A 25,516-nucleotide genomic window follows, 5' to 3' on the forward strand; every position below is an offset into this window, starting at 1 on the left:
CTAATCTAGGAAAAGCAGCCTGTGCTCAAGTGAGACAGAGAGACAGTGCAAGTAATGCACCACAGATCACACACACCCACACCTGCTCCTGCAGAACAAGGCAGAGTCACAGAAGGCAACAGTGGCCAGCCTGCATGTGTGTTTGGACAGGGCAAAAGGGATCCAATTAGGCATGATGGCTGATTACTTCTGCAATTGCTTAAGAATAATGTCACCTGCCCAGCCCTGGGAGATGGTCACTACACCCAGAATGAGGTGGGAGGGGGGTTACAACTGGAGGACAAAGGGCCAGGAAGAACATTGCACTTGGAGTCAGGATGACCATGGCACAGGTGGGCTGGCTCCTGCATCCCAGATTGTGGCAGACCCTGCTCTAGAGGCACAGGTCAGCACTGGATCTCAAACGGATTGATTTCAAGGGTGGCAAGAAGTATGAGGCAGGACTTTCCCCAATCCCAACAAATGAGATCAGAAGAACAGCAACATTAATTTGGGTTGCCAACATATGCAAGTTGGCCACTGTCAGGTTTCTGTCAATTGAGAAGTGTGGAGAAGGGGGGAGGAAGGGGAGGCAGACAGGACACAAGGCTCATGAAGGAATGATGTGCTTTTTTTTTTGGTTGTTTTTTTGTTTCTTTTTTTTTTTTCCCTAAAGGTTCACAGCTTTGAATAAAAAAGCACATTTATTGCACTTACACATTTTAGACAGAGTTAATTTAAATTATGCCCTCAGAACCCCCCACCATCCCAAAATAACCCAACACTCAAGTTTGGTCCATTTTCCCCCCCCAGACCCAACATCCATGCCCAGATGATGGGCTTCATTTCTCCTCCTAATTTTCCACTGAACTCCCACACACTCAGATGGATTTTCTTTTCAACTAGGGTGAATACACAAATGCAACACAGAATGACATTTAGCAGAACAAAACCTGACCACTTCCCACCCCCCACCCCAAAAAAAAAAGAAAACAAAAAAAGAAAACATAGTTATTTTTGTGGTTTACTTGCTCAAAAGTAAATGTCACACAAGGCTTATTCTAAAGTACAGCTGCTGCAAACATGACAAACTAGACAAAATGATGGACAGGCCACTGTTGGCTCTTAAGGAGACTGGATGAATAGAACACACTGCTGCTGGATACTATGAAGCAAATACCTAGGTAGTTTAGAAGTTTCTAAACCCTCCCATCAGCTCCCTTCTCTTAGGGAAAGAGTTTCTTTGAGATTTTCTTATGAAAAAAAAAACAACAAGAAAATAACCACCTTCTCACATGTACTTTTGGTACAGAATCTGGGGTAGGTAGAAGGATTCCAGATAGTCCCTGGAACATGAGTAAAACATTTTTACACTTTCCTTTCTAAATGGAACAAACCCAAATTAAAATTGGTCTGATATTTCAGATGAACTGTGCATTTGGACGTAACTTTATAATTTACAGTTATGCCCTAAGTCTTGCCCCAAAGAAAACGAAAAGATCTGAAAAAGCACTAATACCCAAACCATTATTTTGTCCCTCATGGACAAGTAGCTTAAATATGACACTGGTATGTAAGTACTGCCAGAAGTCTATGTAATCAGTTTGAAATTTGAACTAATCAAATTCACACATACTGGCTGTCCCTCAGCTGACACAACACCTACCATCTCCCACAGTTAATGTGCAATAACAGGATGTGATCACTGAAAAGCAACTGCAAGAGGCCCAAGGAAGAACTGAGAAAACCTGCTGATATTCCAGAAAACAAAACTTACTGCACTTTCTGGAACAGGGAACTGATTATATGATATATGTGGACTTTCATTACATGAGTACTAGCCATCAATTTCTCCTCATCTAGCTCTCATTTTTCATCTACCATCTCATTCCAAGATGCTATAACACTGTAACTTTGGGTCTCTTCAGAGCTTTCTATTACTTTTCTTTGACAAGGTCTCTGTGTCTGTGGAGGGGGAGGAGGGCTTGTTTTTAAATTGAATGAACCTCATTTAACTGTTAACAGAGCAGATTTCAAGCAGCAGGTTTACTGTAACTGAATTAGGTATCCTTCAATTCCTACCTTTGAAATGCTAATAGGTATCCTAGGGAACGCTCTGCCCTCCTTGCTCCTTTACAGAAGTTTACCAACTTGAAACTACCTACCTATAGTGATAGCTATATACAAAACTACTGCAGCAGAAGTAAACCAAAGACACTGCTCTAGTTACAAAGCACCTGGTTTACATTCTGTTGTACTTTTTAAGGTTGCAAAGGCACATGATCATTTGGCAAACTACAAAAACTGGTTTGGGGGTCCCTATGTAAACCTTTTAACAGATGGTCTTGGTAGCTCTCTTTTCTAAAGGGAAGAGATATGCTAGTTTTCATCTGAATTCACTCTCGGTGTCCTCTATATTCTGCAGCTTTTAAAGTTTCCTCCTTCCACAGGTTCATAGTTACTTACTGCTGTCACAGTGCTGACTTAGTAGCTTCTGTATTAGCATCCTTGAAACTTAAGTGCAAAGAAAGAATTTTAACAACTTTGCTCTGCTCTGCTGATAGTTTTATTTACTAGGCAAGAATCACAGAATATGCTGAGTTGGAAGGGACCCATCAGGATCACTGAATCCAACTCCCGGCCCTGTGTGGGACACCCCAAGAGTCACACCATGTGCCTGAGAGCATTGTCCAAATGCTTCATGAACTCTGTCAGGCTCGGTGCTATGACCACTTCCCTGGGAAGCCTGTTCCAGTGCCCAACCACCCTTTGGGTGAAGAACCTTTTCCTCATATCCAACCTCAATCTCCCCTGACTCAGCTTCATGCTGTTTCCTCGAGTCCTGTCACTGGTCATGAGAGTGAAGAGATCAGTGCCTGCCCCTCCTCTTCCCTTGTGAGGATATTGAAGACTGTAATGAGTCTTCTCTTCTCCAGGCTGAACAAACCAAGTGACCTCAGCCACTCCTCATATGGCTTCCCCTCAAGGCCCTTCACCATTTTCATGGCCCTCCTTTGGAGGCCTTATAGCCTAATGTCTTTTTTACATTGAGGTGCCCCAAAATGCTCACAATACTGAACATGAGGACGCCCCAGTGCAGAGAAGAGCAGGAGAATCCCCTCCCTCGCCCAGCTGGCGATGCTTTGCCTGATGCCCCCCAGGACAGAGTTGGCCCTCCTGGCTGCCAGGGCACTGCTGACTCATATTCAACTTGCCATCGACCAGGACCCCCAGGTCCCTTTCTGCAGTGCTGCTCTCCAGCCTCTCATTCCCTGGTCTGTGTGTACCTCCGGGGTTGCCCCATACCAGGTGCAGAATCCAGCACTTGCCCTTGTTAAACTATACACAGTTGGTATGGAGTAATGAAGCAGTGAAGAAAAGTATTTAAAATGCATATCAAAACAAATACTAAGTACAAACACACAGTAACAAGGCTGCAGCAAACAGAAAGTTTGTTTCATAAACTTCTGTGTAAAATGCGTAACAGAAAAGAATACCCAGCACCTTCAGAGTGATGCCCTAAGAGTCAACCCACGCAACTGCTTTTTAACTTGACTGTACCTAGAAAGCTTTTCTGTCACACTGTGCTATTGGTGATAGACTTTTTCAATAGAGAGAAGACACGTTGTATACAGTACTATGAAGGGTTTGTGCTACACATGCTGTACTCATAGTCAAGAAGGGAATGAAATCTAGAGGCTGTGAAAGTGTGAAATGTCTACATGCTTCTTCCCTAAATGTAGCCCCTCCAGCTATCAAAGCTTCAATTTGAAGTTGTTTGTGAGATGTCTGGGGATCTGGCTTCCTTAAACCTTCTGTAAAATGCCGGATGCATTTACATGACTAGGAAAACACAGAAGACAACCCATTTATGGGTGATCTTCAGTGTACTTCTTCTCCAATTTGGGCATTTGTGGAAAGACGTGATATTTATCAACAGCCAGCATTTTACTCACTTTATGTCACAAAGGCCAAATTCTCTAATCCAAGTGATGCTGAGAGGCCATGGTAAGATGGCAGTACTTGGCCTCAAACATTCTGCATCATCATCAGCTGCTAGAGCATTCAAGTACAAGAGGTAAACATAAAACGCAGAAGTAGATTCATTTAATGACCTGCGTGAGTTTAGCAAAAAAGAAATGAATGGGTTAATTTATCTGGGGCCATGTGTGACTTAATTCATGCAGAAATTACTTTGAAAGTACCCCAATCTCTGTACTCTTACCATCAGGTTTAAGCTCCACTACACTGTTCCAGTTCCAGCAAAAACGACACAGGAAACAATCACGTACTGAGAGGGAAGATGTAACAGATAACAGGCCTCATCTAACTGTATGAAAAAGGAAAGGCAGAGGGGAAGGTCTATGTGTGGTTGATAAAGACATGAATAGCTGGGACTGGATACTGGTACTTTTGCAAATAATTATTAAATACTGGATACTGTAGAGCCTGAAGAAGCTGTGTGACTGACGTTTGCCCCAACATGTGCACACAAAATATGTACTAACATTTCCATACTATGGAATGTGCTTGTTGCTGGGACACCATGAAGAAGCTTAAGGAATTTGGGGTAATGGGCATGAATGTATTGATCATTTCAGTTTACTTCCTTCATCCCACTGCTACACAGGGCACTCATTTCTCATCTACTCGTTTCCCCATTCACTAAACATTCTACAGGGCACCTTTAAGACTGGTTATGATGGCATGCAAGACATCCAGAAAAACTCCTGAAGGAAAAGATAAAACCAAAAATAATCCCAATTATTTACAAACCACATTTCTTCCAAAGTTTTGCATGAACATTATGTGGGACCTCTTACAGACAAACACATATTACTACACTTATCTGGAGGGAAACAAACAAACATGAAAACCAGTAGAAATGCATCCTGAAAGGACTTATCTAAACAGCAGCCAAACAACTTGCACATTCCTCAGGGAAAAAAAATCAAACCAAAACCAGAAACAAAAAAGAAAAACAAAACTACAAAAAAACCCCAGTTAAAAAAGAAAAAACAAAACAAAACAACCCAGAGATCATGTGTTACTTATAAAGTGCTTTGCATGGACAAGGATAGCAATTTTCCTTGTGCTTTTCCTATGGGCTCAAGAAGCATATTGTAGACTAATGGGTAATGAATCTCCACCAAAGTAAGTTCATTTTAAGCAAAGATAGAACAAAGTTCCTAACAGACAATCTTCTGCCAGCATGACTTTGTGGAAGGAAACTAGGGCTTTTAACAAGCTCTGTGAAACAAATGACTGTTGAACCACCTGTCCATAATTACTCCATTAACAGTTTCTTCCAAGAGAACAATAATTTCCAGTATGCCTGACATGTACAAATGAGGCCAGAGCCCACAGAAGGGCTGGAGCCAAGCATGGGGTGAAAGGAGAAGCAGTGACACTTCACCCTCTGGGAGCCTGTATCTGGTGAATGCTCTCACCTGCCTGCTGACACCAGTGGCCCCAGGCTCCCTCCACCTCTTATGTACTGGCCTCAGATGATCACCAGGGAGAACTCTGACTTCACCAGTCTTCACCACCACTTGCACATTGGCTTCTCCAGACTAGAAAGTGGCTATTGCTACTTTTTAAATTGCTGCCAATCTCAATAAGGAAAAAAACCTTACAGCATCTGAAGATCCACGGCAGACAAGAAAAAATTTGTGCTTTTTTTTGTTTGTTTTTAAAATGCATCCTGTACACAAAATCATTTCTATTCATGTACCAACATGAATCACTTCATTCTTGTAGTGACTATTAAGTCATTCACTATTGCTGTCTTGCTAATGTTTGTGGAATTAATATGAATACACAGTATTTCAGTTATAATTCCCACTTCAGATTAGTCCGGTCCCTATAACCCCAGTAAATATTTACTGACAGACACAACAGACCACCAGCAACACCGCAGAATTCCAGGGTATTAAAAGCTCCTTCCACCACCAATGTGCATTTCCCCCTTCACCTGGGAGCAACCTTCTGCAGACAGAAACAGTCTAACTCTCCCCAGGGAGGGAAGAACAGTGTCCTCACCCAGTACATCCATCTTTAGCATGGACACCACATTCACACACATTTAACTCCTTCATTTATTTGTCACGATTTTGTTTAACATCCCCCACCACGTCTAAGCAGGAACGTCCCTGCCGGAGGGGGGGTCAGTTCTCCTGCCTCACCTGCTGTGGTACAGGGCCAAAACAAATCAAATTCTGAAAACTTCTGTCTGAGCTTGAGTTTCTTTCCATATGGTCTGCCTTGCCTCTGTACAAACAATTTACAGGTAATACCACATACCAGAGAACTCTGCAAACAGCTCACATCACAAGATATTCTACTAGAGGTAAACGATGTGCAGAACTTTATGAGTTGTTTTTTCCCTGACTGGGTAACTTGTCAAAAAGCTACCAACCATTTGAAAACCAGGATCGGAGGACAGGAAAACAAAGCAGTCTAGTGGAGATACCGCCACCTTCATCCTAGTTTGCAAAGTGTACAAAAGGGAAAGACAAATGGAAGGGAAAAGATGACAGGGAGGAAAGCAATGAGAGGAGAAGTAGTCAGCGTGGATCCAGCAAGTACCGTTTTGTTTTGATCTAACAACTTGCCATTAGGACAAGATGCTCCACATTTACACACACGCTTATCGGAGGACGTTTAGTTAACAGGATAAAAATCCTCTAAAAAAAGCTCTTGAAAGTACCAAAACATAATTTTTGGAATGTCTAATTCTAGGGGGTTTTGTATTTGTATTCAATTCAACCTGAGAACTTTTTTCCCCGTTTACGAAAACATTACATATTGGTAAGGTACCTGGCATTAACCTGCACCCTCATTTAAAATAAAACTTTTAAAGTAGGTACATACACCATTCACAGTCTGTATCGGGAACTCTACAGACTTCAGATGCTGCAGTAGCATCTTTGATAAATACATTGTATCATATGATACAAAGAAAAAATAAAAGAGAGGACAATATCGCTACATTTTTTTTTAAACTTCAGTTTGTTGCTGGACCAACAGAAGAAGGATCTACCTAATCCTTCTAAAAGATGTTGTATATGCACACACCAAGAAAATACGGGAAAAGGAAAAAGGTTAAGGACGGTGGCCGTTGTTTGTTCTTTTTAAGAAATGGTAAAGTAAATCTGAAAAAAGGTGCAGCAGCATCCCCTTTTCCTTCAGCTGAACCTCTTCGCCTTCAGAATAACATCTTCTCCAGTTCCCAATGCCCCACACTTTTAATTTTAAAAGAATAAAATCCAATAATATAGACAGATTGAGGTGTTTGACACTGTAATACAGAGAAAAGGGGATACTGCATTGTCCATAAATCAGTAAGTACACCAGGAAAAAAAAGGATCAGAATGGAGAATGGTTCTTTTAAATTAGCACTCATCAGATTTTCAGCCTCTGATGGTTACACTGTTAGAGGGAGAAAGCCGACCGGCAGACCATCCAAAGCAAGTCTCCTAAGTTGCAGCAGCAGTTCCATCCCCTCATGCCCGAGCACCACAGTCAAACCACGAGCGCCCTCTCCTCTCTCCTGGGAATGATGCCAACGGCACAGGCAGCCACTGCGGGTCTCCGAATGCACGTGGTGGTTTGTGTTGAAGGAGAAACACTGGCAGCAGAGGACTCTGGTTCCCAAAAAGGTACTTTTTCCCATTGTGTTGGACTGGCAGTTCCATTCTGCTCCACTTTTAAGCTTATGGATATCTTTTCTAAATTATTTTAGGTTTTGCGGAGCAGAATGGAGTTTTGATGTTAAGAAACTGTAGGAACACAAGACTTAAATAACAGAGTGGGTGCTGCCATGGTGCTGTGGCTACTTGAACGCTGCAAATTCTCCTGTAGAGGGAGGACAAGAGCTTGGTTTAAAAAGGTGATTTCAGTTACTAGGCAGTCAGAGATTTTCTCTAGACTAGCTGAACATCAGGTTGAATACAAAAGATGTTAAAAATGCAGACTGTTAAAATTAAAGCACAAGAGAATACATAGTGAGAGAACATTGAATACAGACCCAGCATATTTAACCAACATAGAATTTCTTGAAAGCAAGCTGTACCCATTCTTCCCAAGAACTGTGAGAGTTCAAGCAAAGTCTAAATCATCATGCATTTGAAAAAAAAATGTGTCAGCTTGATTTTACTTTAAACTCCTTATTGCACATATATCCTCCTGAGAAGCAACAATTTCCATAAATGTGTCTGACTGCAAACTAGTTTCTATTCTGGTGTAAAATTGGTTTAATAACAAAGAACTGTTTGGCACACCCATTAACCTTCAAAGACTATATACAGTAAAGTGCCTGAATATAAAACCAGTATTAAAGAATGCTACAATCTGGTTTAGAGACCAACATAGCAACCTACTGAGAGAAAAACAAGAATGCGGAGGTTATCTACTCAATCCCAGACCAGAAATTAGGCCTCACTAACAGAGAGCACAACAAATAAAGCAACCACATGCTTCCTTCAGAATTACTGAATAAAAAATAATTAAATGCAGTGCTTTCACATGTGATGACCTCCTGAAATTCTACATAATTTATTCAGTGATAGACTGGTAGTCCCATTTCTAAAAGGGACTATGGCACAGAGTAAAATTGCTGCCCAAAGTCTTTAAGGAGTTTCCCAGAAGATTGAATAGAAGCTGTATCTAACATACTAACCCTCTCAATCTTATGATTTAGCAAAAAGAATTTCCTGCCACCCACAAAGAAATTGTATTCTATAGGATTTTCAGTGAGGGGTGTCCAACTACGCATAATCAACTGGACTCAGGAGGAAGAGAAAAAGGAGCAGACATGTAATTTTCCTGTTTGGGTTTTATATGAATTTTGGGTTAGTTTACGTTACTTTCTTGACAGCACTTCTCAGAGCTTTTCTAATAATGAAGGAGTGATAAGTAGGCATAAGAGACCCTTTGTTCTGTTCAACAGAAGCGTGCTGAATGCTACTACATCCAAACAACTGCTCCCTATCTTGGTGTCCTTCCATCTTTTCAAGAGCAACTGTATTGTTGGCTTTGTTTTGTCTTAAGATTCTTATTCTGAATATTGGAAACAAAACAGAAACATCCCTGCAAACAAAATTTTAGGCTTATCATGGAATGTCTTGTTCTATAAAGAAGAGAACCAGAAGAGTCATCAGCAGTCTGCATGAGGAGGGGGAAGAAAAGGCATCTAAAAGGCCTGGGAGGAGCAGCTGATCCAGTTCTAAGGGAACTTGAAGAAAGCAGGGAGAGCGCTCTGTGTGTCCTAAGAAATGAGAAGGGAGTACACCCAAGGTCTAAAGTAAAGGGGCTGGCACAGGAGGCAGTGACAGACCTAAAGTTCCATGTGTCTTTATAGACTGTAGTGGCAGGTTTAAGTTACAACAACAAAGGAATAAAAGCTTCACGATGGATCTAATTGGCTATTTTACAAGTTCTACCAACAGATAAAACTCTTGCTCTAAAATACTCTAAGCATTTGATCCTTTTTTCTTGCTGCTTTCTGCTACATTTCACTGATCTCTCAACTCTCTTCACAGTATCTTCTAGAAACATCTAAAGTTTTGTATATTTTTTCTTTTAAGAGAAGGACAAAAAAGTCATCAAGTATTGCCTGTGAGCCCAATTTTTAAGAATGACATTCATGCCTAGCTACACCTTCAAAACACGCTCTACTTAATTTATTTTTCATTCTGCCTTTCTAAATTGCTGATTAAAGATCAATTTATAAACAAGAGATGGCTCCCTCATTACTCATCTTGTCCTTCTGCCCATTTCCAGTAATAATTCAGATTTTAATAGTCATATAGGGATTTCAGAAGATAAAAGATGAACCTTCAACTGGAAAAGGGCAATGGAAAAAACAAGATCAGAAGTCAACAAGTATTTCAGACAGTATGGTAGCTTTAAAAAGGTAGTTTTCAGACTTTGCTGCCATTTAAATAAAACCTTAGCAAACATGTTTTCTTTGACGAGCTAAAGCTAAATCTTGCCTTTCAAAATTCTGGTGTTAATCTGATCTCAAATCAATAGCAGACCAAAAAAAAGTAACATGGTCATCTAATAACAGGATTATGTTGATTGAACATGTATAAAATGCAGATAGCAGCAGCAGCTGCCCCTAGATGAGGAATGCAGATGGCTATACCTATCCAAGTACAGGAATCCTTCATCTAGGTGTCAATAGAACCTTCTGAGGAGTAGCTGAAGTACTCTATGTCACCCTTTCTATTCTGAAGATGTAAAATATCTGTAGCTGGTTCTTTTAGCTTCCAGAAGAAACCCCACCTGAAAAAAGGGGCAGAGAACCCAGGCAAACTCTTCCTGAGGCTAAGATGCATACAGATAAATGAAGTAACATGAAATGTGAATTCATCATTTTCTAGCAGGCCAGGAAGGTCTTGCCTGAGAGCAATGTAGACAGCTCTAGGAACATGACCCAGTGTGCCCTGTCCTGATTCTGCCCTGCTAAGTCTTTGGACACAGTCCTGCAATGGCAATGCTAATCCAAACTGGGACTACTGAGGTCCCACTCTCCCTCTTGACCTGGGCTGTAGAGCAGTGACCTGCCCATCGTGCCACACCAGCACTATGTGTCCTTAAAGCAAGATGGTTCAAGGAGCTGATGTAGGAAATGCTACCTCAGGCTGTTGGGCAAGGAGAGTTTTCTAACCAGTTTTTGGAGAGTTGCTTTGTTCACGGTGGGGGAAACCCACACAACTGCACAGAAGAGACTCATGGAATTGGAGAGCATCTGCCAGTGCAAGGGTAAGGAGGTAGGTCATGGCTGATCCAAATCAGATCAGTTTACCAAGAAGCTATGAAACCACATACTTAGCCATTTGTTATGTGAAAAAACCCCAGACATTTATATTCACTGTGAGCCAGACATCTGAGGTGCTTCTGAGCAAGCAGAACTTCAGATACTTGCTTTGACTGGTAACAAAGAAATTCCTTTCCAAAGGATGGATAGCATCTGAAAACATACGCTTCTTACAAAGCCCTTTCAAGTTGGCTGCTACAGTCCTTTCACGCTTGTATTATGCAGAGTGAGTGCAAACTATTTTAAATGCACACTTTCAAAAACTCTGTACTAAAAAGATGATCAAGATCTTTCATGTTGCCTCCAAACAATATAATACAAGGGCATGTTTTGAGTGAACCTGCTGCCCTTGATTCCTGGAGTGATTCAAGATGCAGCTACCATTCTCTACTCTCACAATTCTATGTTACCTGGATTCACAAGGTTACTCAGGTATATACACAACACCGTAACTGTCCTCCTTATGCTGGGGTAGATGCCATGTTTCCGTGAAGAATCATAAGGAGAATAATGGTTCCCTTCCAGGCCTGTGCCAGCCTTATCTACTGAAGTAGAGAGTAACTGACTTATCAAAGAGAAACACCTTGTAATCTTGCCTGGATTACATTCACAGACACAGGAAAAGTATAACAAAGAAGTAATTTTCTGTTGGATTTTGTGCTGATCTTTTGTATAGATACCATCCATGGGGTTAAATAAAAATTTGGAACATCTTCTAGAAGGTATCAAGACAGATTTTGTTTCTATACCGAGATGTAGGAAAGTAAATTAAAAAAGAAGTTCACCTGCTATAAACTACTCCTCCAGAAAAACCTGAGATCCTACGACCTGTTTTCTGGACCAATAGGTATCTGTTTCTGAACAACATAGCTGAGTTGCACCTTTGAGAACCCTGACCCCAATCCACAGGTGTAGTTATCATCTTCATCCTACAGATGTTCCCAAATCTCACTGAAGCAGCAATTACAAATTACAGAATGCTCTAAATGCCTTTATGTCAGATAAAGTTAATGATCCACAAAACCCAGCCTCCTTTTAGGCTTCATAAAATGTTTAGTGAGAAGCTAAGATCACGTTATGGCCATGGACCTCAAACGGTGCTCGACGTGTAAGAACAGGTGGGACGGGAAGAATGCACTGACCATGCAGCAGGAAATGGGGCCAAGTGTGTCTAAGGATGGCAGCATTTTCCTCCCATAACTGTAGTTCCTAGAGCACAGACGAACAATCTTAACAACGAGGAGGATAACACTACTCCAAGGAGTAACTTGTTTGAACTGATATGGCAGATCTGAAAAAGAGTAAGCCTGGGCAGAGCAGTGATGATGGTTCTGCACTCTCTGCAACTCCCCATGTAGTCAAGACTTTTCTGTGTGGAATGCCACATTTCTAGATTCTGCAGGAGACCCACTAGCATCCTTTTGCTCTGAGATGGGCATTGTAGCCTGTACTGAATACCCCAAAGCTTAGGAAGCATTCCTCATCATTGTCTAGAATAAATATATAAAATAAAGAATGAGAGAGGAAAACACTTAAGTCCTGTTTTCATTTTAAGATAAGCCTGCCAAAATGAGGTAAAGCTACCAGAAAGATGGGAAACAGATTTTCTAAAACAGTTAACAACTTTCATCCTATATAACTATTTCCATAGAGGGAGATTTCAACAGCTAAATTTTCTTGACTAAGAAAATGAGAAAAATTGTTCCAACAGCAGAAGCCAAAAAGCCTATTAGAATCCAGCCATAAAATGTAGAAATTGCCTATATCTCTTCCAGTTCTCTACATCTGCTTCCCATTTTAAAAGGCTCAGTTGTCAGACATCAGAAAGCCAAGCTTTTTGGAATTCCTGACCTATTTCAAAAACTTATTGGTAGCAACTTCTCCATGTAAATCAGAAGCCACTAGGAACACTCTTGGCCCCTGAAGTCCTAACAAGAGCAGCAATAGCTTATTCTGATGCAAGAATCTGTGAAAATTAACAGCTTAGCTGTTTAAACCAAGTAAACCCATGTAACTCACCTCAAAATATGCAAGAACACTGTCAGTACATCTTGTTTTCATATGTGACATCAAAGACTGATACAACCTGAACCACTCCTCTGATTTACCTACTCCAGAGGAATGCTCCAGAGCAAAAATACAAAGTGAGTTGGCAGGATTTTGGTAAAGCGTCTAGCTTTCTCAGTCAGATATCTAGTCTAGCTGACTCCCTTCTAATCAAACTAACAGCTTCTATATGGAAGTGAAAAAATCAATTTGTCATGTTCAGTGGTATTCTTAACAATATTAAAATAATTAAAACCTTTCATCTTCAGAGAATTCATGGTAAAACACCGATTTCCATGAAAACAACTGCTTTTTCAAATCTTCTTTTCCTATTATGGGTGTTAAGCAGCATTTTTTTCAAAGTATTTGGTCATGCTTGAGGTTTAAAATGTTTTTCTAAATTTTGAAATCTGTGCTAATTGAAGGATACAGGCACCATTACCAGTAATAGTCTTGCAGTTTGGCAAAAGCAGATTCAGAATTTCTTCTGTGTTGCATTGTAACAGAACATTTTGATATGGTCTAAAATATAGCAGGTCAGAGTATTTAGGGGGGAAAAAAATTAAAAAATAACAACCCATGTCACCACTCTTCTGCAGGAAGAGATGTTCTCTAAACAGGACTATTTTAAATTTCAACTTTCAAAATAAGAGCCACACATAATTCAGGGCTTTCTCTGGATTCTGTGTTGTATCTGCTCACTTCTGCTGACCACAAGAAGTTTTGACTGTGTTCAGCCTTGAAACTCAGTTTATTTTTCCAGTTGTTTCCCACGTATGAACAGCATTACTAAATGAAGAATCTAAAGCTTATTGCTCAAATATAATGACCTCAACTGAAGTAAAAAAAAATAAAACCAAAACAACACACCACCATAGCTCGTGTAATTAAAATCAAATACACTCCTGAGTAACTAATTCCAATCAATACACTAGGCAAAATTGACACCCCATGACCTCAAGAAGACCTTGCTTGTTTTGAAGTGACTTTTCCCATGTCTCTTACGGGACGTTACAATTCCTCTCGTGCCAGCTGTTCCCAGGGCACTCGTTACCAACACAGACTTTGTGCTCGGGACATTCAATGCCCAGTGTTGGGAAGTGAGTCTTCGTTCCCCCAGTAAACCTTAAAAACACAGCTGGTACAGGAGCTGCACTCACAGGAACACACCAGCACACAGACACACAGGTACATGCTTTCACATTTCTTTTCAGTGCACTGGAAACCCACCGTATCCCCCTGCTTGGATGGGCGTTTTTGGAGAAGCACAAGCATATAGACTAAAATCCTCTGTCTGGAAGCCAGCCCGGTTTAATGAGGGCTCAGATGCACTGCGGTGAATTTTTGGCAATGACCGGGCCAGAAGCTCAATGGAGGCAAGAATCTAAAACAGGTAGAAAATAAACAATCAAACCTGTTGTTCCAAAGCTGAAACTCTTTCTTAAAACCAAAGGCACAACATTAATTAACTACAGAAAAATACTTAAATTAAAACAGAATTTTTAAAATATTGATTACTGCATTGCATGCTTGATGTTTGTATCCTGCAAAAGTTGGAAAGGACAGTTTGGGAATTTCTCCCTTTATAAAGGCATACTAATTTCCCTCTGTAAGCACAGTGTATACAGTTGCTTTTTATTTGGCTCCTTGTCCAAGCACTAGTACCTGTACCTGCCATTGCTGCAAACAAACTCAGCTCTGGCAGCAGTTTGCTCAATACCATTTACCAAAAAGTCAGCAGGGGGAGCTCCTTATGTTTTGAAAATTATTTGGTTACATTCAAAGCAGAAAAAAATCAGATTCCCACTCCCCTCCTCCAAGCTTTTAGAACCCAAACCTTCCTCAGCAGGCATGATGAAAATCAAGTTTTGTGGCAAAACTATCAGTTTCCCTTCATAAAGCTTGGGGGAGAGTAAGAAGGGGGGTATAAAGATTTCTGAGCACATATATGAAGTTCTAATTTGTGTCTAACTATAATTATTGATTTCACTGTCTCCCAGTTGAAACTTTCTCCAACATATAAATGCTTTTCCAAATACACAGGTCATTTTACTACATGTGTTTTGAAATTAAAATAAGCACTTCTAATTAAACAGCTCTAATCAGGTACTGAGCCAATGCTCTTATGAAGTCATGCTGTAACACTAATCAAAAAAATTTGGAACTGGCCAGTGAGTTCGTAACTTTGAATTCTAAAGTCTATTGAGAGTTAAACAGGAGCATTTCTCACCTGTGGAAAAAGGGGTCTCTCATCTCTCTTCTTTTTTAAGCATTCTGCCATTAATCTCTTCATAGCTTTTGGACAGTTGCTCCGTACTTTGCTGAGGTCTGGAGATAGATATCCTCGTCCCACCATAAAAATTATCTTTATTAAAGGGGGAAAAAGATGAAAGGGGAAGATGATGAGTCCATAAAACAAACAGTAAAAAAAGGTGAACATTTTGCAAGAACATTTTAGTTCCAGCAGAAAGTTTTCTGCTCCCAGGAAACATTATCTGGTATTGAAATTGCCAGATTTCTTAGAGCAATGCTTGCTAACCTATTCAGTACAGAGAAAAAATTAGATCTTTCCTCCTCCTCCTCCTTGGAGAGGTTTCTGTGAAACTTGAACACTAGTAAATGGTTACCATTTATAGCAATAACCATCCAAGGAACGGTTCTTCAGTGTCAAAAACTGTGACAAAAACAAGAATAAGCAACTTTGGCAGGAACAGAATGTCTAAAAATAAATATTCTGTAAAAGGAAATATTCTGTTTTATAAATCAACAGCAAGTTCACGTGGAAAGGTATTTTAAGAAATACATGGACTTTGGATATTAAAACCATGTAGCTTTTAAGAATAAATTCTGCCATATACTTTTCCAACACAAAAGATCATTCTTGACATCTGATCACCTTCCCCACCCCCAAGAAAACTACAAAAGAAAAAGAGGTACTGTCTCTTCTCTGTAGAAGAGAAGACAGACAGGTTTTGTATTTTTACAGTAACTCTTTGTACATGGAAGGCTTATATTTTGCCTAAGGATAAAAGTTAAGCATAAACCAAAGTAAACGGATAGGAAGCAGGAAAACAAAACATAAATATGGTTAATGGTCTCTTGTATATATAAAAAAACCCATCAAACATCATCATGTCAAGCCAAAGTCAAATGCAATGTGGTTTGAGTACTGCAGTTGCACTGACACTAAAAAGCCCTTCCAAACTAGCTAATCAAAGATCCATTCATGCTGCAGCAGGTAATCACTGCCTTTTCTGAACACTCAGGCAGACCCAGCAGGTGTGTCATACCTTCTATCTAATGAAGTGTAACTATTTCATATCTTGACATTGGGGAAAGAAAACCATCGGAAACCCCTCACATCTCAAGCATGCCAATCATGTTATTTATACTAACACAGTCCTGGTCCTTTTTCAGCTTTCTGCTTCAGTCACATCTGTGTTGGCATCAAGGAGGAATATAAAACTCTCATATGGTTTCTTTAGAAATCTCCATGTGCCAGAGCAGCATTTCATAGTAGAGACTTATGTACCCTGTCCCTTACCTCTGCTGCAATGAGACTGACCATGATCTGTGTTAATATTTTCTAAATAATTGCACAAAAATTATTCAAAATTCATTATTTATGTTTCAAATACTTTCTTTACAAATAACATAGGGATTAAACTTTTACTTTGAACTAGAGAAAAGAGATTATCCCTACAAGAACAGTCTAGAAAAATCTATTAAGGTGAGAGGAACACTCTGAGGTGTAACAAGAATGATGCTTTGCTCACTAAGAATCTTAGTTGTGTCATAGTAGCTGAATATTTACAACTTTGGAGATAACAGACAAGGAGTGGCAAAACTCAAGACATTAGATCACATCGCATATGGTGGCTTCACTTGCATTTTAAAATTTGTTTCAGCACTTAATTGTAAGCACCTACATCACTGGCACTGGTACATCACCTACATCATCTTTCAAATCTCAAAAGGTAAAGACAAGACAATGTTAAATACAGTTTTTAGAAGGCTGGATCCATCTGGCCAGGAATCCAGATATCTCCCTTCTATCAAAAGGCAAAAACAAAATTATAAAAAAAAAAAAAATTAAAAAGAAGGAGTCACTCCAAATTTGATGAATTGGGATGATATGTTCTGGCAGATATGGAAGCAGCCTTATAAAATGGCATTCACAGATGAACGTTGCTATGGTTGCAGTTCTCAAGTACTGACAGTGAAAAACAAGAGATGAGGACACAGAAGCAACATAAATACATCACTGCTTAGACACAGAATAGTTCACACCAAAGATCTTGATGCACAGATACTATTTTCAGATTAGACAGAAATAATGAATCAGGTATGCCTTCCCAAAGCACCTAACCCATGGAGATATATTACAGGCATGAGGTATCATTAAGACTTAAGGAATATTTGTTCACAATTAAGTAATCTTCTTCCAGGATTCACACACTCTGGAAAGTCATATACTCCATCAAGCAGGGTTTGAGAAACGCTGATTTCCTGAAATTCAGTTAGATGGTGCATCCATTTCTCAAGATTGAAATGAATACAAAACATTCAGCAAGATGACTGTTGTTCTGTTTTGTCCTGTAGCTGCACTATTATTCCATGGAAATGGAGGGGTGGGGCGGGGAAGAAATAAAGAGGAATAACGGAACGCATATATAGAGGATTATTTCGCCTTTGCAGAACTACTCTAGATTACTATTAAGTAACCTGCTCTCTCCCTAATAAGTATCCTGGCAACCAGTTCAGAAGCTGAGAATCTATAGTTAAAGTAAAAAAGAACACAAAAAATACCTCAAGAGAAGTAAATTAATTGGTGCTATGTGGCTGAGGCAGATCTAGAAAACGCAGAAATGTCATCTCACAACATCAGAATTGGAAACATCAATCACACAACACACCAGAAAGTGCACTACCCAAGGCTGAATCGACCTCTGTTTCAGGCCACAGCTGACCAAAGTCAATCCCTTCCCTTACCTGGTCCCTGTTGTTGATGTTCGAGTATGGTAACTGTCCAGTCATCAATTCATAAAGAACAATCCCAAATGCATACACGTCTGACTGAAAGCTATATGGGTTTTTATCTTGCATCCTAATAACTTCTGGCGCCTGTATCATAAAAAGGAAGAAATAGTTTTCATTTCTCTACATCACACTGCACCTCACATACCAGGAACAAAACATAGACTTTTCCAGAGTACAAGTGCAAGGCCCACTCTTCACAGGTTACTGGGTGCTAACACAGAGTGGGTGCTGACATGAATCTCATAACCCATTGCTTCATTATAGTTTGGTGATCTCTTTATTCCTCTATGACAGAACAAAATTACCTTGGCCAGGCTGAGAAGACATTTGGAAACTAGGATTATAACAATACTGAAAATAATGCCAACTAACAGAGTTTTATGTTTTTCCAGGGAGAAAAGGAGAAACTGGAGTTGCACAGGAGTTGTACTATGGAATAACCATGCTTGAATTCTTAAAACTTAAGAGCATCTTACTTTCAGCTGAGCTAGTTCCTCTACTCTTTTGCAGGATGTTTTGCATGGTTTTTCTCACCTTCTCTTCATCACTGGATTAATTATACCCTTTTTCCTTAGCCACCATTTTCTTTTCAGTTTAAACCTCAGAATAAAGGATAAAGACACTAAAGTTTTTTTGCTGACTACTGGAAAACATATGCTTAAAGTACAGTTGAAAAGTATTAATTTAGTACTTCATACTACTGCTTGTCTTTTCCAGCTTAAGACAGCTTGTGTATATCAGTGTGCTGAGGAATAGTGTAGAAATTGTGGCCAAAGGCAAATAAATTTGTTGAAACTAACTCACCACTTCCCCTTTACATACCATCCATAGAATAGATCCAGACAACTGTTCAAACTGTTGGGATCCGCTCCATCGTGATTTCACTGTAGCTAGACCAAAATCACCTATTTTTACTGTGAGGTCTTCATGAAGAAATATATCTAAGGGGGAAATGTTAAGGGAAAACAGACAAGAAGTGCTGGTCCTGTCCTACAAGAACAAAAAACAGCTACAAATTTGCAACATACACATGACAGTTTTTACCACTGACCACCATTGAAGAAGGTTTTTGTGGAACACAGATTCTAAGCAGCCAGCACAAGGAATTATGCTACTTAAGGGTTACATAAGTAATGACTGGGCCAGTGCTGAACAGACCACGGCCAGGTGGCTTTCTTGAAGCGCCAAGTACTTTCTTGAAATGCCAAGTATGAGGAAAGCTGAAAATATTTCATGAGTGAACTGGCACAATCTTTCATTACATGTAGAAACCAAAGGATGCAAAAAAACCCCAAAACCTCCTATGTTATTGCAATGAAATCAACAGACACTGTAGGCATCCCTTATTTTGCTGTTACTGTTATTACCTCTTTTATTATTGATAATACCCCTATCACTCAGTGAAATTTCTACTTGGCAAATACTCATACATGAACAGCTTTTCACATCATTAAGTTAATCTCTGGCAGAAAAAAAAAAAGGAACCAGGAATGCTGTCACATTCCAGAATTACATCTCTGGGAAAGGATACTATTACTCTTGAGGTCTCTGTGGATGATTGACTTGGCATGCAAATAACTGAAAAGGAATATCATAGATTAGGTGGGTTAAATAATATTTCGGTAATCAGCAACTCAAAATTCACTGTATTGCTGAAACACAAATTCTGGAGATATTCAAACTGCAAGGTGGTAAAACTTCAGTTACCAATGACAGTTTCTGCAACGTTCACTGAAAAAACAAGCCAAAAGCATAATAAAGCTTAGATTTCCAGCTCAAATCTGATGCTGCTGATGAATGAAAAACAATTATGCTCCAACTTCTGCTTTTCAACTCTAACTCAATATTCACAATAAAAACTACTTCAGTAGTTTTTTCACATTCAGTGCTGAAAGTTCTGCCTCCCAGCCTTAATGGTGACTGTCAAGACCCTTTGCAGGCTAGTCACAGCTTTAGGTCAGGTGTTTCTAAATGTGCTTCCCAGTGTCAGTGTGTACTCAGGTATGCTGACTGCTTTCAAGTACAAGAGTGGAAAAAAGATCCCTTGCAGACTGGATAAATAGATGGCAGGGAACACAGAGGAGAGTACTTGCCCCACAGCACAGATACAGCCTAAATTAGGCAACCAGTCTCCCATGGCTCTTTGTTTAGTCAATGAGATTGGCACTAAACTCCTGGAAAAGCCCCAATTTATGTCTCTGCTTTGAATCATGCTCATAAAACAGTTTCTGCATCTCCACTACCTACAGATGGGGCCTGGGGAGATGAGCAGGCTAACAGAAGGCTAAGGCTGGTTGCTGCAAACACCTCCCCACCTCTTGACTGAAAATGTAATAGAATACTTCATAGAAAAATGGCACAATGAACTGCAATCATCATAGTGGTTTTTCAGCTGGAGGGTGATTTCTCTGATCTTACAGCAGTGCTCTGATTTTGACATAAAATATTGGGCTAGTTTTGTAAATTCTAACTCAACAGTCCTCTATGGGAGTAAAGATTATTTACAACCCTTAGAACTAAATAGGTATGTTTTCTCGAAATATTGAAATCTGTTATTTAAAGAGCTATGATACTTATAAAAAAAGGAAAAAAAAAACTGATTCTTTTTGATAACAGGGCTGGGTTGTCTGCCTTGTGCATATCTTACGGAATTTTGTCCTTTCATTCACAGGGTGTTTCTTTTTAAACTATGCTCTACCTCCTACCATATGATTATCTGCATTGTAAAGTTTGTAAAGACTCTACTATTTAAGACTGTATTTTCCTATGTTCCGAAAAAAGCACAAAAAGTCTATTTTACTCATCAGAATAATAAACACTTCACCAAATGCTTCGATGATCGAGACAGGACCCTGGGCTCGGCTAAGTGAGCAGATAACCAGCCCTATTTGCCAATGTCAGCCACAGTGGAAAGCGGATAAGAAAACTTTGCCCCAGAGCTCATTTTCAGACAAGTAATACGATACTTACTCCATGCCTTGTGCAGTCTGTCGTGCAATATCAATTAGCTTGATCATTTCAAATTTGGTCTCAATGATGTGTAGATGGTGATACAAGCTGGACCCTTCACACCATTGTGTAACAATAGCCAACTGGGGTTTTGTTGAATAACCCATGAAAAGCAGGATATTCACATGTCGTGTTTTCCTGTTTAAAAACAAATAAAAATGAATAGGAAATCAGGCAAAACCCAGGCAGGTCTATCACAGCTGACATATATATTCCCAAACAGAAGTTGAGTCAATCTCAAGTTTTACTAAGATAACACGGTAATCTCTTGCTAAATTCAGTTTAATGAATTATTCCAGACATTAGCCTTTCTGATTATAATAACATGGAATAACTACTCTGGGGTAAGCACAGCCTCCCCCAGGCATGCGCCTTAGCACAGGACTGCTCAGAAGATACTGTTTCCACTAGGTCCCCATGGACAAAAATGGTTTGCAGGCAGGTCTGCTTTTCTGTGATCTTAGTCCAGCTACAACATGTTGCTGCCCATAAGGAAGACATCCAAAATGAAGTTCCAGTCTCAGAGGCTTCCAGAAAGGACAACTTTTTTGTTTGTATACCATCAACACACCTCCTTGACAAGTCTTCAGTTTTTCTTAGGACTTTTTTTTGACAAGAATTTGTACTCTCTATGAAGCCAGCATGAAAGAAAGGATGGAAACAGGTATGAAAACTGTTCCTCAGCAAGGTTATGATTTGAACTTGTTTCCAAACAGCACTTCGGAGAAACTAGAGTTCACCACAGAGATTTGACCAGATTAAATCAAACCTATTCCAAAGATGGAGCAACTCCATACAGAAAAATTTCCCAATGAACAATGCAAAAAGAACTATCTCGGTAGATATCCCAGTAGACTCAAGGCCTGAAAGAATCCACTGTGAAATCTGAAATGTTCTCCTCACCCTCAAGGACAAGTCAGTCAGATTCTTACTGCCATCAAATAGACAGGAAGAACTACATACATACCTCCAAACATACCAAGGAGATTTTACAAAGATGAGACACCTAAGAATTACAGAGTATTTCCTAGCTTTCCCAGGGGCTGAGGAAAAATAAAGGCAATCTTCTTCCATATGTACTAGAAGGCAGTCAGCTCTCTGCTGGTGAAACCTGACGGATCAAGCTTAAAACCTGTGGTAGCTTGTTAAGTCTTTGCTGTGGTGGAAGATGGCAGACCTCTTTTATGTTTTCTTATGTTAAAACTAACATGGGAGCCCAGAGTGTGAACCTTTGTCCTCGCAGAAATGCAGACCAGGACAGTTCTATGCTATGTGACTGTACCTTTTTCAGGTTCACAGATTTGTTGAGTGCTGCTGAGAGTAATTGCTGAGGGAACAAAAAATATGCAGTTTCTTGCAAATCTGGCAAAAAATCCTTGCAAAAAATGATGAAGCATAATGGAAAAGGCACAATAACGGGTAAATCTGACTTGTCTAGGTCAAAGGATAGAACAACTGACTACGTAAATGCTGAAACCATCATCAACCAAAAAGGCTGGACTCCAGCTATGGGACTGCTGGCACAAATCTGGACTAGCTATGAAATATAAGATTTTTGATTTCATGAAGTTCTGTCAAAATTATGTAAAAAAAAGAGATATCCAAAGCACAAATCTGGACTAGCTATGAAAAACAAGATTTTTGATTTCATGAAGTTCTGTCAAAATTATGTCAAAAAAATGAAGAGATATCCAAAGTACCCTACCACAGAAATGCCTCTACTTCCACGGCTAAGAGCTTAGAGTTTTTGGAACTAACATTTTCCCTTTTCAGCGTGTAACTTACTGGGGATGTTTCTGTAGCACAGGCACCCAGCTCAACACATCAGGTTTCCAGAGGCAAAAACCTTCTTGCTATTTTGTTTTTAAAACAGAATTAGGTTCGACAATGCTCAAGATTGTACTTGGATGCAAGGTTCTTTCCCAATAAATATTCTATCATACTATGTTGATGGATCTCCTTTTAAGAGCAGAATCCAAAACAAATACCTCCTCTGAGAAACTACAAGCAGTAGACATGAGAAAAGGAAATCAAGAAGTGATTTTATAAGAAATACAATTTAAAAAAACCTCAAAGAGAAATTAATGCTACTGAACAGAAACTATTAAACAACAGATAATGTGGGCAGTGCTGCAGCTGAAAACCAACAATTGGCATGCTCTCCTTCAATCTCAAAATGTGAATGTGAGGAAAGAAAGGTCTACAGCTCACACTTAGGCTTCACTGTGCCCTGGGGGCAGTATAATAGCAAAAACCAGTCCTGTCTTGAGTATTTTGACATACACATATTGACAACACAGGTGTGCAGACAAACATATACAGGGGAGGGAAGAACTAGCAGTGGATACAAAGAAATAGTTATTTTTTCTGCCTGAAGTATCATCACGGAGGAGTAAGACCAATGTGTTCTAATGGAAATTTAAAATTCAGTGATTAATGAGGCACAAATTTACACACATTATTTTATGCCATTAAAAATAATCTTACCTGAGCACTCCTACTTCATTTTTGAAAGCCTGTAACTGCTGAGGTGTGGGTGCCGTAACATTCAACATCTTCACTGCCACATCACCTTTAAAACAGCAATTTTTAGTAAGTGCCACTGATACATATTCCTCTATTGAGAAAATGCTATATAGAGCATGAGAAATACTGAGGTACCCTGTTTTCTAGCTTTCACTACAATATTAAAGTAAGTAAATACTCAGTGAAATGTAAAACCACTATTCTTACTTTACTCTGAGGAATCCAATCCAAGCCAAAGCTATTAAAACACACATTTGAAATCCTCATTCGTCAAGATGGATACTTCAAACTAATAACTATGTTTCATCTTTACTCTAATAATGCCTTAAATCAGAATAACATGCAAGAATTGAGTCTCTAAACAATATGAAGTCCTTACACTACTTACTAATTTCCAAATCATATTTAGTGCCCTTCAGTGGACTCTCCCTATTATGTTCCAGCTGGGTGACCCCTGGCAGGCAGAGTGACTTGCTGAAGAATAACTGTTTGCCATGATGGCCACATACCATGCCACTTTCCTTTGTAGACTGTTCCAAATGATCCAGATCCTATTCTTTGTCCAACTGTGATCTGTCCATCTGGTATCTCCCAATCATCACTTGAATCCCGTCGACCAAGAGTTTTCTTTATATAAATGAAAAAACAATAAAGAGTAAAAATAAAAAAAAACCCAAGAAAACAAAAAACAAGTGCATTAATGTCTGTAAAAGCAGTTCCTTTGTTAAAGATTTGGTATCAGCATTTCATATCATTAAAGTCCTACAAAAACTTTTTTTTTCAGGTATTGTTTTTGACTTTTCAAATACACAAAACCTCAGGACACAGTTATACCAAATTATTTCCTGGCATGAAATATTTGCCACAGCTTTCTGGCAGCGTTAAAACCAGAAAATATTAAGAAACTCTTACCAAAAAGAAAGTCATATTTATTTTTCAATTCTTATTCAATCACAATGTTAAATTGTGAATTTAAAAAATGCAGATATTTTTATGCATTGTTACATAAAAATTTGTTACATATATTTGTTACTATCAAAGTTTATGAATCATGGTCGGAAAAGTTAAGCTGTTATGTGAAGGGAAGCTGACATTACAATATGAAGCACACCAAACATTTGGGTGCAAGGGAGTAAAAGTGAGTCTAGTCAATTATTTAAGAGATTTATATCTCAGTCCCACAATTACTTATTGGTTCAAAGTGGTTTAAAAGTGGTTCTCCCACTCCATTATTTACTGGTTTAAAGTCCTTGATCATTGCCATAGTCATCTTCAAAATAATTCAGATGGCTTGGATGAAAGAAAAGCGAGAGGAACACGATTGCATAGTATTTCTATACTATGAATATCCCACACTACAAATAAAAATAGCTGATCTTTTCCTTACCATTCTATTTCTGTCTTCTGAGGATGAGGATGATTTCCTTTCCCGCTGGGGTCCTGGTGATTTCTGTAACGCTTTCACATTGGTTAGTGACCCAGGCAAAGAGGCGGGAGGTGTTGCAGACAAACCTGTGGTTGAGCCTAAATTTCAGAAACAGGATAATTTAATCTGTAAGAATCCAGCTTACAAGAATGCACTGATATTAGGTGCAAGAACTGTGTTTAAGATGCAGTATCTCCAAACATCAATGCAAATGTTAAGAGGGAACAAACATATCCTAGGAATATTGTCCTAACACTAGATTAGCACTCGAGTCTCAGATTTCAGGAGAGACAAGTCTATAGCAAACATCCCTGTATAGATAGTCCCCAGTCTCTTGTTCATGAATTATCAGAAGGACAGTGTCTTTTTAAGTAAGAAAAAAATATTTTTAAATGTATTTTTTTAATTCCATCGGTTTCTTTGAGTAGAAAAGTTTTAGTTAGCAGCATCTACCTCAGAGATTTCTTGTACCTAAGCTTTTAGAAACCCAACAAATAGCTGAAATACTGTACTTTGGAACCAAGACAGACTAAATGCAAATAATTGAAATGTTTTCTAGTTGAGTCTCCAAGTGCCACCTGAAAACCATTTGGCTGTTTTAAAGCTATCTGTTAGCAGAGAGCTCTTATTTAAAAATAAATATTAGACTGTAGAAAGGATTAAAA

General features: G+C 39.2%; 1 protein-coding gene across 1 annotated transcript in view; it reads right to left on the minus strand.

The window, feature by feature from the left end:
• Positions 1 to 5,668: 5,668 nt before the first annotated feature.
• BRAF (B-Raf proto-oncogene, serine/threonine kinase) overlaps positions 5,669 to 25,516 on the minus strand; it is a 64,300-nt gene continuing 44,452 nt past the window's right edge. Inside the window, exons 9-18 of the mRNA XM_027680557.1 lie at positions 24,813 to 24,949; positions 23,935 to 24,052; positions 23,387 to 23,471; positions 20,861 to 21,037; positions 19,422 to 19,468; positions 18,713 to 18,831; positions 17,843 to 17,974; positions 15,081 to 15,215; positions 14,081 to 14,234; positions 5,669 to 7,836 (exon numbers count right to left, since the gene is read on the minus strand). Of these exons, the coding sequence (XP_027536358.1) occupies positions 7,814 to 7,836; positions 14,081 to 14,234; positions 15,081 to 15,215; positions 17,843 to 17,974; positions 18,713 to 18,831; positions 19,422 to 19,468; positions 20,861 to 21,037; positions 23,387 to 23,471; positions 23,935 to 24,052; positions 24,813 to 24,949 (1,127 nt within the window). The 3' untranslated portion in view covers positions 5,669 to 7,813. The remainder of the gene's footprint in view (positions 7,837 to 14,080; positions 14,235 to 15,080; positions 15,216 to 17,842; positions 17,975 to 18,712; positions 18,832 to 19,421; positions 19,469 to 20,860; positions 21,038 to 23,386; positions 23,472 to 23,934; positions 24,053 to 24,812; positions 24,950 to 25,516) is intronic.

The sequence above is a fragment of the Neopelma chrysocephalum genome, unplaced genomic scaffold (assembly GCF_003984885.1).
Source record: "Neopelma chrysocephalum unplaced genomic scaffold, ASM398488v2 Primary Assembly neopelma1_59, whole genome shotgun sequence".
NCBI lineage: Eukaryota > Metazoa > Chordata > Aves > Passeriformes > Pipridae > Neopelma > Neopelma chrysocephalum.